Source organism: Pristiophorus japonicus, unplaced genomic scaffold (assembly GCF_044704955.1).
Source record: "Pristiophorus japonicus isolate sPriJap1 unplaced genomic scaffold, sPriJap1.hap1 HAP1_SCAFFOLD_304, whole genome shotgun sequence".
In the NCBI taxonomy this organism is placed as follows: domain Eukaryota; kingdom Metazoa; phylum Chordata; class Chondrichthyes; family Pristiophoridae; genus Pristiophorus; species Pristiophorus japonicus.
This window is the reverse complement of record NW_027252824.1, coordinates 341,139-354,779: the sequence shown is the minus strand read 5'-3', so window position 1 is coordinate 354,779 and position 13,641 is coordinate 341,139. Positions and strand designations below refer to the sequence as shown.

The window sequence follows — 13,641 nt, the reverse complement described above, 5'->3', positions numbered from 1 at the left end:
CCCCACCCACCCACCTTCTCCCCAATCCCCCAACTCCACCCACCTTCTCCCCAATCCCCCCAACCCCACCCACCCACCTTCTCCCCAATCCCACAACCCTACCCACCTTCTCCCCAATCCCCCAACCCCACCCACCCACCTTCTCCCCAATCCCCCCAACCCCACCCACCTTCTCCCCAACTCCACCCACCTTCTCCCCAATCCCCCAACTCCACCCACCCACCTTCTCCTCAATCCCACAACCCTACCCACCTTCTCCCCAATCCCCCAACCCCACCCACCTTCTCCCCAACCCCACCCACCTTCTCCCCAATCCCCCCAACCCCACCCACCCACCTTCTCCCCAATCCCCCAACTCCACCCACCTTCTCCACAATCCCCCAACCCCACCCACCTTCTCCACAATCCCCGAACCCCACCCACCTTCTCCCCAATCCCCCAACCCCAACCACCTTCTCCCCAATCCCCCAACCCCACCCACCTTCTCCCCAACCCCACCCACCTTCTCCCCAATCCCCCCAACTCCACCCACCTTCTCCCCAATCCCCCCAACTCCACCCACCTTCTCCACAATCCCCCAACGCCACCTACCCACCTTCTCCCCAATCCCCCAACCCCACCCACCTTCTCCCCAACCCCACCCACCTACTCCCCAATCCCCCAACCCCACCCACCTTCTCCCCAATTACCCAACCCCAACCACCTTCTCCACAATCCCCCAACCCCAACCACCTTCTCCACAATCCCCGAACCCCACCCACCTTCTCCCCAATCACCCAACCCCACCCACCTTCTCCCCAATCCCCCAACCCCACCCACCTTCTCCCCAATCCCCCAACCCCACCCACCTTCTCCACAATCCCACAACCCCACCCACCTTCTCCCCAATCCCCCAACCCCAACCACCTTCTCCCCAATCCCCCAACCCCAACCACCTTCTCCCCAATCCCACAACGCCACCCACCTTCTCCCCAATCCCCCAACCCCACACACCTTCTCCACAATCCCCCAACCCCAACCACCTTCTCCACAATCCCCGAACCCCACCCACCTTCTCTCCACAATCCCCCAACCCCACCCACCTTCTCCCCAATCCCCCAACTCCACCCACCTTCTCCCCAATCCCCCCAACCCCACCCACCCACCTTCTCCCCAATCCCCCAACTCCACCCACCTTCTCCCCAATCCCCCCAAACCCACCCACCCACCTTCTCCCCAATCCCCCCAACTCCACCCACCTTCTCCCCAATCCCCCCAACTCCACCCACCCACCTTCTCCCCAACCCCACCCACCTTCTCCCCAATCCCCCAACCCCACCCACCTTCTCCCCAATCCCCCAACTCCACCCACCTTCTCCACAATCCCCCAACCCCACCCACCTTCTCCCCAATCCCCCAACCCCACCCACCTTCTCCCCAATCCCCCAACCCCACCCACCTTCTCCCCAATCCCCCAACCCCACCCATCTTCTCCCCAATCCCACAACCCTACCCACCTTCTCCCCAATCCCACAACCCCACCCACCTTCTCCCCAATCCCACAACCCCACCCACCTTCTCCCCATATCTCCCAACCACACCCATCTTCTCCCCAATCCCCCAACCCCAACCCCACCCACCTTCTCCCCAATCCCACAACCCCACCCACCTTCTCCCCAATCCCTCAACCCCACCCACCTTCTCCCCAATCCCACAACCCCATCCCCACCCACCTTCTCCCCAATCCCACAACCCCACCCACCTTCTCCCCAATCCCCCAACCCCACCCACCTTCTCCCCAATCCCCCAACTCCACCCACCTTCTCCCCAATCCCCCCAACCCCACCCACCCACCTTCTCCCCAATCCCCCCAACTCCACCCACCTTCTCCCCAATCCCCCCAACTCCACCCACCCACCTTCTCCCCAACCCCACCCACCTTCTCCCCAATCCCCCAACCCCACCCACCTTCTCCCCAATCCCCCAACTCCACCCACCTTCTCCACAATCCCCCAAGCCCACCCACCTTCTCCCCAATCCCCCAACCCCACCCACCTTCTCCCCAATCCCCCAACCCCACCCACCTTCTCCCCAATCCCCCAACCCCACCCATCTTCTCCCCAATCCCACAACCCTACCCACCTTCTCCCCAATACCACAACCCCACCCACCTTCTCCCCAATCCCACAACCCCACCCACCTTCTCCCCATATCCCCCAACCCCACCCATCTTCTCCCCAATCCCCCAACCCCAACCCCACCCACCTTCTCCCCAATCCCACAACCCCACCCACCTTCTCCCCAATCCCTCAACCCCACCCACCTTCTCCCCAATCCCACAACCCCATCCCCACCCACCTTCTCCCCAATCCCACAACCCCACCCACCTTCTCCCCAATCCCCCAACCCCACCCACCTTCTCCCCAATCCTCCAACCCCACCCACCTTCTCCCCAATCCCCCAACCCCACCCATCTTCTCCCCAATCCCACAACCCTACCCACCTTCTCCCCAATCCCACAACCCCACCCACCTTCTCCCCAAACCCACAACCCCACCCACCTTCTCCCCATATCCCCCAACCCCACCCATCTTCTCCCCAATCCCCCAACCCCAACCCCACCCACCTTCTCCCCAATCCCACAACCCCACCCACCTTCTCCCCAATCCCTCAACCCCACCCACCTTCTCCCCAATCCCACAACCCCATCCCCACCCACCTTCTCCCCAATCCCACAACCCCACCCACCTTCTCCCCAATCCCACAACCCCACCCACTTTCTCCCCAATCCCCCAACTCCACCCACCTTCTCCCCAATCCCCCCAACTCCACCCACCTTCTCCACAATCCCCCAACCCCACCCACCTTCTCCCCAATCCCCCAACTCCACCCACCTTCTCCACAATCCCCCAACCCCACCCACCTTCTCCCCAATCCCCCAATCCCACCCACCTTCTCCCCAATCCCCCCAACCCCACCCACCCACCTTCTCCCCAATCCCCCAACTCCACCCACCTTCTCCCCAATCCCCCCAACCCCACCCACCCACCTTCTCCCCAATCCCCCCAACCCCACCCACCCACCTTCTCCCCAATCCCCCCAACCCCACCCACCCACCTTCTCCCCAATCCCCCCAACCCCACCCACCCACCTTCTCCCCAATCCCCCAACTCCACCCACCCCCCTCCCACCCCCAACCCCCACCCCCACCCACCCCCCATCCCCCCAATCCCCAACCCCACCCACCTTCTCCCCAACCCCACCCACCTTCTCCCCAATCACCCCAACCCCACCCACCCACCTTCTACCCAACCCCCAACTCCACCCACCTTCTCCCCAATCCCCCCAACCCCACCCACCTTCTCCCCAATCCCCCAACTCCACCCACCTTCTCCACAATCCCCCAACCCCACCCACCTTCTCCACAATCCCCGAACCCCACCCACCTTCTCCCCAATCCCCCAACCCCAACCACCTTCTCCCCAATCCCCCAACCCCACCCACCTTATCCCCAACCCCACCCACCTTCTCCCCAATCCCCCCAACTCCACCCACCTTCTCCCCAGTCCCCCCAACTCCACCCACCTTCTCCACAATCCCCCAACGCCACCTACCCACCTTCTCCCCAATCCCCCAACCCCACCCACCTTCTCCCCAACCCCACCCACCTACTCCCCAATCCCCCAACCCCACCCACCTTCTCCCCAATTACCCAACCCCAACCACCTTCTCCACAATCCCCCAACCCCAACCACCTTCTCCACAATCCCCGAACCCCACCCACCTTCTCCCCAATCACCCAACCCCACCCACCTTCTCCCCAATCCCCCAACCCCACCCACCTTCTCCCCAATCCCCCAACCCCACCCACCTTCTCCACAATCCCCCAACCCCACCCACCTTCTCCCCAATCCCCCAACCCCAACCACCTTCTCCCCAATCCCCCAACCCCAACCACCTTCTCCCCAATCCCACAACCCCACCCACCTTCTCCCCAATCCCCCAACCCCACACACCTTCTCCACAATCCCCCAACCCCAACCACCTTCTCCACAATCCCCGAACCCCACCCACCTTCTCTCCACAATCCCCCAACCCCACCCACCTTCTCCCCAATCCCCCAACTCCACCCACCTTCTCCCCAATCCCCCCAACCCCACCCACCCACCTTCTCCCCAATCCCCCAACTCCACCCACCTTCTCAACAATCCCCCCAACCCCACCCACCCACCTTCTCCCCAATCCCCCCAACTCCACCCACCTTCTCCCCAATCCCCCCAACTCCACCCACCCACCTTCTCCCCAACCCCACCCACCTTCTCCCCAATCCCCCAACCCCACCCACCTTCTCCCCAATCCCCCAACTCCACCCACCTTCTCCACAATCCCCCAACCCCACCCACCTTCTCCCCAATCCCCCAACCCCACCCACCTTCTCCCCAATCCCCCAACCCCACCCACCTTCTCCCCAATCCCCCAACCCCACCCATCTTCTCCCCAATCCCACAACCCTACCCACCTTCTCCCCAATCCCACAACCCCACCCACCTTCTCCCCAATCCCACAACCCCACCCACCTTCTCCCCATATCCCCCAACCCCACCCATCTTCTCCCCAATCCCCCAACCCCAACCCCACCCACCTTCTCCCCAATCCCACAACCCCACCCACCTTCTCCCCAATCCCTCAACCCCACCCACCTTCTCCCCAATCCCACAACCCCATCCCCACCCACCTTCTCCCCAATCCCACAACCCCACCCACCTTCTCCCCAATCCCACAACCCCACCCACTTTCTCCCCAATCCCACAACCCCACCCACCTTCTCCCCAATCCCACAACCCCAACCCCACCCACCTTCTCCCCAATCCCCCAACCCCAACCACCTTCTCCCCAACCCCACCCACCTTCTCCCCTTACCCCCAATCCCACCCACCTTCTCCCCAATCCCCCAACCCCACCCACCTTCTCCCCATATCCCCCAACCCCACCCACCTTCTCCCCATACCCCCAACCCCACCCACCTTTTCCCCATATCCCCCAACCCTACCCACCTTCTCCCCATATCCCCCAACCCCAGTTAACACAGAGGAGGACTGCCGCACAATAAGACATCAATAAACATGCCGAATGGGCGTGTAACTGTAACTGGTAAATGAACACCTGTATAGATAACTGCGAGGTTATACATTTCATTAGGATGAATAAGGAGGCCAAATACTGCTTGGAAAATAACTGTTTAAATGGGGTAGGGAAACGGAGCGATCTGGGTTAGACCACATTTGGAGCACCATGAACAGCGCTGGTCTCCATATAACTGGGTTAGACCACACTGGGAACACTGTGCACAGTTCTGGTCTCCATATACCTGGGTAAGACCACACTTGGAGCACTGTGCACAGTTCTGGTCTCCATATACCTGGGTTAGACCGCACTTGGAGCACTGTGCACAGTTCTGGTCTCCATATACCTAGGTTAGACCACACTGGGAGCACTGTGCACAGTTCTGGTCTCCATATACCTGGGTTAGATCACATTTGGAGCACCGTGAACAGTTCTGGTCTCCATATATCTGGGTTAGACCACACTTGGAGCATTATGCTTGGTTCTGGTCTCCATATACCTGGGTTAGACCATATTTGGAGCACTGTGCACAGTTTTGGTCTCTATTTACCTTGCTTAGACCACACGTGCAGCACCGTGCACAGTTCTGGTCTCCATATACCTGGGTTAGACCACATTTGGAGCACCGTGAACAGTTCTGGTCTCCATATATCTGGGTTAGACCACACTTGGAGCATTGTGCATAGTTCTGGTCTCCATATACCTGGGTTAGACCATATTTGGAGCAATGTGCACAGTTTTGGTCTCTATTTACCTTGCTTAGACCACACTTGGAGCACTGTGCACAGTTCTGGTCTCTATTTACCTTGCTTGGACCACACTTACAGCACTGTGCACAGCTCTGGTCTCCATATACCTAGGTTAGACCATATTTGGAGCACTGTGCACAGTTTTGGTCTCCATATATCTGGGGTAGACCACACTTGTAGCACTGTGCACTGTTTTGGTCTCCATATACCTGGGTTAGACCACACTTGGAGCACTGTGCACTATTTTGGTCTCTATATTATTAAAAAAAACATAAGCACTGGAGAAGCTGCAAATGAGATTTACAAGGACGATACCAGAACTGAGACTGATCAGGCTGGGCCTCTTAAAGAGAAGGCCGAGGGGTGATCTGGTCGAGGTCTTTACGATTCTGAAGGGGTTCAATAGGGTAGACATAGAGAAGATGTTTGCACTTGTGGGAGAGCAGAACTAGTGGCCATCAATTTAAGACAGTCACTAATAAATCCAATGGGGACTTCAGGAGAACAGACAGAGAAAGAGGAGATTTACTCTGAACTCAACACTGCTCAGACTCCAAATCAAGGGACACTGACTTTCATGGAACTAGTCATTCATCTTGGTGTGGTCTTCCTTTTCGCCCCACAGAGAATCTCCCGTAGACTGCAGTGTCGTCAGACGGAACAAGATGCTAAGTGGGACTGAGACCAGTCAAGCCCCATACCCACCTGCATACAGTGAGCAAAGAGACAGCCCACCAATCAGCACCTCCAACGAGAAACGGGTCATTGTACCGGCAGGTGAGGCAGCATCGATGACACGCACTCACACTGTGACTCACTGTGACACACACTCACACTGTGACAGACTCACTGTGACAGACTCACTGTGACACACTCACACTGTGACAGACTCACTGTGACACACTCACTGTGACACACTCACACCGTGACACACTCACTGTGACAAACACTTACACTGTGACTCACTGTGACACACACTCACACTGTGACACCGTCAATGTGACACACTCACACTGTGACAGACTCAATGTGACACACTCATACTGTGACAGACTCACTGTGACACACTCACACTGTGACACACTCATGGTGACACACACTCACTGTGACATGCACATACTGTGACACACTCAAACTGTGACACACTCACACTGTGACAGACTCACTTTGACAGACTCACCGTGACACCCTCACTGTGACACAAACACACGGTGACACATCCACACTGTGACACATTCAGAGACACACTCACTGTGACACACCCACACTATAACACACTCACTGCGACACACTCACTCCAACACACTCACACTATGACACACTCATGTGACACACACTCACGGTAATGCGCACTCACACTGTGGCACACTCACTGTGACACACTCAATGTGGCACTCTCAAACTGTGACACACTCACACTGACAACACTCACTGTGACACTCACACTGTGACACACACACACTGTGACACCCTCACTGTGACACACGCAATGTGACACATTCACACGTTGACACACTCACTGTGACACGCTCACACTGTGGCACACTCACTGTGACACACTCACTGTGAAACACATTCACACTGTGACACCTTAACTGAGACACACACTCACCATGGCACACTCACAGTGTGACACACTCAGTGTGACACACAATCACACTGTGGCACATTCATTGTGACACACTCACTGTGACACACTCACTTTGTGACACTTTCACTGTGACACACCCTCACTGTGACATACCCTCACTGTGACAAACTCACCATGGCACACTCACACTGTGGCACACTCATTGTGACACCCTCACTGTGATTAACCCTCACTGTGATATACTCGTACTGTGACACACTCACACTGTGACACACTCACTGTGACAACCTCACTGCGGCACACACTCACGCTGTGACACACTCACTTTCAAACACTCACACTGCGACATACACTCACTGTAACACACTCAGACTGTGAAACACACACACTGTAACACACACACTCTGTGGCACACTCACTGTGACACGCACACACTGTGACACACACACTGTAACACACACTCATTGTGACACACTCACATTGTGACACACTCACTGTGACACACTCAGTGACACACACACTGTGAAACACACACTGTGACACACACTCACCGTGAAACACTCACTTTGTGACACCCTCACTGTGAAACACACTCACACTGTGAAACACATGCTGTGACACACACTCACCGTGAAACACTCACTTTGTGACACCCTCACTGTGAAACACACTCACACTGTGAAACACATGCTGTGACACACACTCACGGTGACACATTAAGACTGTGACACACACTCACTGTAACACACTCACACTGGGAAACACACACTGTGACACACTCATACTCATTGTCACACACTCAAACACATGCTGACAGTTGACAGACACTCACTCCTATTCCAACACTCTCCAGGCCAGCCTCCCACCTTCGACTCTCCGTAAACTTGAGGTCATCCGAAACTCTGCTGTCACAGAGAAACATAGAAACATAGAAAATAGATGCAGGAGCAGGCCATTCGCCCTTCGCACCTGCACCACCATTCAATAAGATCATGGCTGATCATTCCCTCAGTACCCCATTCCTGCTTTCTCTCCATACCCCTTGATCCCTTTAGCCATCAGGGCCTTCAGCTGCCTGGGGCCCAAGCTCTGGAATTCCCTCCATAAACCTTTCTGCCTCTCTCTCCTCATTAAGGCACACTTCCCCCTACATTTGGAGTGAGTATATGATGATGGAGTCACAGCGCCCTCTGGTGGTGGGCGGTTCATGTCTCCACAGTTGCTGCAGGGAGGCACTGAGAGGGATGTGGTGAGCGGGAGTCCTGCAAACTGGGCATCTCTCGTTAAAGGGACAGCACGTTCCACAGCAACAGGCAATTTTTTGTTCAAAGAGGCAGCAAGAAAATCTGTGAGAGATTCCGCAGATTGATATTCAGCTAATTTTCAGTGTTACAGCCCCACCATCTCCCATCCCCCCTCCATGTCCGTCACCCACACTTACCCTTCACTGTAGGAGGAACAGTACTGAGGGAGCACCGCACTGTCGGAGGGGAGATACTGAGGGAGGACCACACTCTCAGAGGGGCAGTACTGAGGCAGTGCCACACTGTTGGGGGGCGGTCTTTCAGCTGAGACAACAAACCGAGGCCCCATTTGTTCTCTCAGGTTCATCTCAAAGATCCCGGGGCCACTATTTGGAAGAAGAGCAGGGGGAGTTCTCCCTGGTGTCCTGGGACCAATATTTATCCCTCAAACAACATCACTAACAATAGATGATCTGGGTCATTATCACATCGCTGTGTGTGGGAGCTTGCTGTGTGCAAATTGGCTGCCGCGTTTCCCACATTACAACAGTGACCACGCTCCAAAACAAATAGTTAATCAGCTATGAAGCGCGTTGGGATATCCTGAGAGAGTGAAAGGTGCTATACAAAATCAATCTTTCTTTCTTTCATTCTTTCTTTCTATCACTCTCTTTCTCTCTCTCTATCTCTCTTTCTTTCTATCTTCCTTTCTCTCTTTCTCTTTCTCTCTTTCTTTCTCTCTTTCTTTCTCTCTCTCTCTCTGTCTCTCTCTTTCTCTCTCTCTGTCTCTCTCTCTGTCTCTCTCTCTCTCTCTCTCTCTTAGTTTCTTTCAGTTTTTCCCTGTCCCACCCATGCCCCTTCTCTCTCCCTGTTGCCCTGCCTCCCTTTCAATGTGTTTTGCTTGTAACTGACTCCAGATCTCGGTTGCCCATCCAGTGATAATGTTCTCCTTGCCTCAGGACCCAGTCCTCTCTCCCGTCTCCCCCGTCTCCTCCCATTCTGGTTGGTTTAGCTGGGACAGAGAGTTGGGAGGGTGAGGGAAGTTCCCAGGGCCAGTGGGACTGGGGCTGGGGGCACAGGGACTCAAATGACCTCCCCCCTCTCTCTCTCTCTGTGCAGACCCGTGTGTGTGGAGTCAGGACCACGTCAGGCAGTGGCTGGACTGGGCAGTCAAGGAGTACAGTCTCTCCGATGTGGATGGTACCTTATTCCAAAGCATTGATGGGAAGGAGTTGTGCAAGATGACCAAAGATAACCTGATGCGTCTCACCACGCCCTACAACGCTGAGATCCTGCTCTCCCACCTCAATTACCTCCGGGAAAGTAAGTCTAGACTGTGGCCCATTCCCAGTTCCAGGGGGCCGGGGGCAGTGGGGGGAGGGCAGGCTGGACCTTGTTTCTGATTACTGTGTTGAACTTTCGGTGTGCGAGTGTTCTGGGGAAGTATTGATGAGTGTGTTTAAGATAAGGGTGTGTAAACATGTGTGAGAGTGTGTAAATGCATGTGATGGGGTGTACGAGTGTGTAAATGTGTGCAATGCGATGTACTAGTGTGTAAATGTGTGCAATGTGGTGTACAAGTGCGTAAATGTGTGTGATGGGCTGTACGAGTGTGTAAATGCGTGCGGTGGAGTGTACATGTGTGTAAATGTGTGTAAGGGGTGTATGAGCATATAAATGTGGGTAATGGGGTGTACGAGTGTGTAAATGGGTGTGATGGGGTGTACGAGTGTGTAAATGTGGGTAATGAGGTGTACGCATGTGTAAATGTGTGTGATGGGGTGTAAATGTGCGGGAATGCATGTAAATGTTTGCAAATGTGTGTGAATGTGTGTAAAGGGGTGTACGAGTGTGTAAATGTGTGCACATGTTTTAAGTGTGTGTGCATGTGTGTAAAAGGGTGTAAGAGCGTGAAAGAGTGTGTAAATGTGTGTGAATGTAAGTAAAGGTGTGTGAATGTGCGTGAATGTGTGTAAAGGGGTTTACAAGTGTATAAATGTGTGTAAATGTGTGTACATTTGTGTGAATGTGTGTAAAGGGGTGTAAAAGGGTGTAAAGGGGTGTGAGTGCGTGTCTCTCTCTGGCAGAGCTTGGAGATTGAATGTCAGTGAGGGTGGAGCCCACAGCTGGTTAATTCTCCAATCTGTTCACAGACAGTCCGACCTTCACCTACCCGAACCCCAGCCCACACAGCCAGCCCACCGTTCGTGTCCCCGTCAAAACAGGTGAGAATGTGAGAGGAGCAGTGGGAGCGGGGAGTGTGGGGGAGGGGGAAGGGGAGAATGTGGGGGAGGGGGGAGTGTGGGGGAGGGGGAGTGGAGGGAGAGGGTGGGTGAAGGGGAGGGTGGGGTAGAGTGTGGGAGGGAGGAGGAGGTGGAGGGGAGGGGGAGAGTTGGAGGGGAGGGGGGAGGGAGAGGAGAGGAGGGGGAGGGTTGGAAAGGGAAGGGGAGAGAGTGGGGAGGATAGGGAGGGGAGGTGCTTTGAGGGGGGGAGTGCAGAGAGTGGAGTGGAGGGAGGGGAAGTGGAGGGAGCGGAGCGAGGGCAGGGGAGGTGCAGAGGGAAGGATTGAGGGAGAAGGGAGGTGGAGGGAGTGGAGGGGAGGGGGGGAAGGGGTTAATGTTTGGAGGGAGGGGGAGGTCGAGGGGAGGGGATGGTGGGGAGGGAGGGGAGACGAGTGGGAGGGTGGGACGGGGAGGCGGAGGGAGTGGTAGTGGAAGGGAGGGGAGTGGAGGGAGGGGAGTGGAGTGAGGGAGTGGGAGTGTAGGGGAGGGAAGAGAGTGGATGGAGAGGGAGGCAGTGGAGAGAGGGGGAGGGAGTGGAGGGATGGGGGTGAGTGGAGGGGAGGTAAGGGGAGAGTGAGGGGAGGGAAATGGAGGGGAGGGTGGGTGAGGAGAGGGGTGCTGAAGGTGAGTGGAGGGGAGTGAGTGTAGGGGAAGGAGTGGAGGGAAAGGAGGGGATAGGGAGGGAGTGGAAGGAGTGGAAGGAGAGGAGGGGAGGGAAGGGAGAGGAGGGGAGAGAGGATGAGGGGAAAGGAGGGGAGGGGAGGGAGAGGAGGGGAGGGAAGAGAGTGGATGGAGGGGGAGGCAGTGGAGAGAGGGGGAGGGAGTGGAGGGATGGGAGTGAGTGGAGGGGAGGTAAGGGGAGGGTGAGGGGAGGGGAAGAGAGGGGAGGGAGGGTGAGGAGAGGGGTGCTGATGGTGAGTGGAGGGAGGGGAGGGGAGGGAGAGAAGGGGATAGGGAGGGAGTGGAGGGAGAGGAGAGGAGGGGAGGGAGAGGAGGGGAGGGGAGTGAGGGTAGGGGAGGGAGTGGAGGGAGAGGAGGGGATAGGGAGGGAGTGGAGGGAGTGGAGGGGAGGGGAGGGAGGGGAGGGAGAGGAGGGGAGGGTGAGGGGAGGGGAGGGAGGGTGAGGAGAGGGGTGCTGAAGGTGAGGGGGAAGGAGTGGAGGGAGGGGAGGGAGGGGAGGGAGAGGAGAGGGGTGCTGAAGGTGAGGGGGAGGGAGTGGAGGGAGGGGATAGGAGAGGAGGGGAGGGGAGAGAGGATGAGGGGAAAGGAGGGGAGGGGAGGCTATGTGAGGGGGAGGGGCTGGAGGGTTGGGTGTTGGTGAGCGGACCCTCTCTCGGACGGTGAGTGACCCCCTTCCCTCTCTCTCCCTAGAGCCTGTGTATGAGGAGGTGCGGAGGAGCAGCTGGTCTGGCTGTGGGAACACCATCCAGAAAGGTGAGCGGCTGTCAGCGTCGGAGAGTTCCGGAATGTGACTGCGTCTTATAGGGGCCCCGAACTCAAACACCCCCCTCCCCCAACACGGCGGGGGCAAGGAAGGGGCAGGGGAATGGGAGAGTGCCCAGTGTTTGGGGGAAAGGGACTAGGTGTTGGGAGGTTTGGGCACCGGCTATGAGCTGATGGTATTAACAGTTCGCCCTCCTCAGGTACGTTCCCATCTCCATAAAGTCTGTTTGTATCACTCGTCTCCTCACAAAAGCCGCCCTCTGTCCTTGCAAACTCGCGCCCCATCTCCCAGCTATCTTTCCTCCCGAAAGTCCCGTGAACATGCTGCTGAATGTGTTGGGGGAGAGTATTTATCCATTAGTCACTTTATTCATTGCTCTGTTGTCTCACAGGTTCGCCCCCTCAACCTCCGGCCCCAACCAGGTCCAGCGAGCCCCCCCGGATGCATCCAGGTACCTTGCCATCATTGCTACTCTGCTTAATTCTCTCGCTGGGTTGTGAGGCCACTCTTAACTGTTGTCTGACATGATTTCTCACTGACAGATCCATATCAGGTCCTGGGACCGACAATTAGTCGCCTAGCCAATCCAGGTGGGTAGAGACACATCAGCACATGGTCATTGCGTCCGGCACCCGGCACTTTGTACACACACTCACAGACACACTCACAGACACACTCACAGACACACTCACACTCAAACACACACACACTCACAGACACACTCACACTCAAACACACACACACTCACAGACACACACTCATATACACACTCACAGACACTCACAGACACACACACACTCACACACACACTCACAGGCACACTCACAGACACACACACACACTCACAGACACACTCACAGACACACACACACTCACAGACACACTCACAGACACACACACACTCACAGACACACTCACACTCAAACACACACACACTCACAGACACACTCACACTCAAACACACACACACTCACAGACACACACTCACATACGCACTCACAGACACTCACAGACACACACACACTCACACACACACTCACAGACACACACTCACATACACACTCACAGACACACACACACTCACAGACACACACACACTCAAACACACACACACTCACAGACACACTCACAGACACACACACACTCAAACACACACACACTCACAGACACACACTCACATACACACTCACAGACACACACACACACTCACAGACACACTCACAGCCAC

The 13,641-nt window shown here is 56.2% G+C and overlaps 1 protein-coding gene across 2 annotated transcripts in view; it reads left to right on the top strand.

The window, feature by feature from the left end:
• Positions 1–13,641, top strand: part of LOC139249332 (retroviral integration site protein Fli-1 homolog) — a 66,522-nt gene that overhangs the window by 40,524 nt on the left and 12,357 nt on the right. Inside the window, exons 3-8 of one of the 2 annotated variants that reach the window (XM_070872316.1) lie at positions 6,478–6,629; positions 9,807–10,010; positions 10,841–10,912; positions 12,341–12,403; positions 12,805–12,864; positions 12,956–13,003. In XM_070872316.1, coding sequence (XP_070728417.1) covers positions 6,478–6,629; positions 9,807–10,010; positions 10,841–10,912; positions 12,341–12,403; positions 12,805–12,864; positions 12,956–13,003 — 599 coding nt within the window. The remainder of the gene's footprint in view (positions 1–6,477; positions 6,630–9,806; positions 10,011–10,840; positions 10,913–12,340; positions 12,404–12,804; positions 12,865–12,955; positions 13,004–13,641) is intronic. The other variant, XM_070872317.1, reaches the window with a different exon arrangement.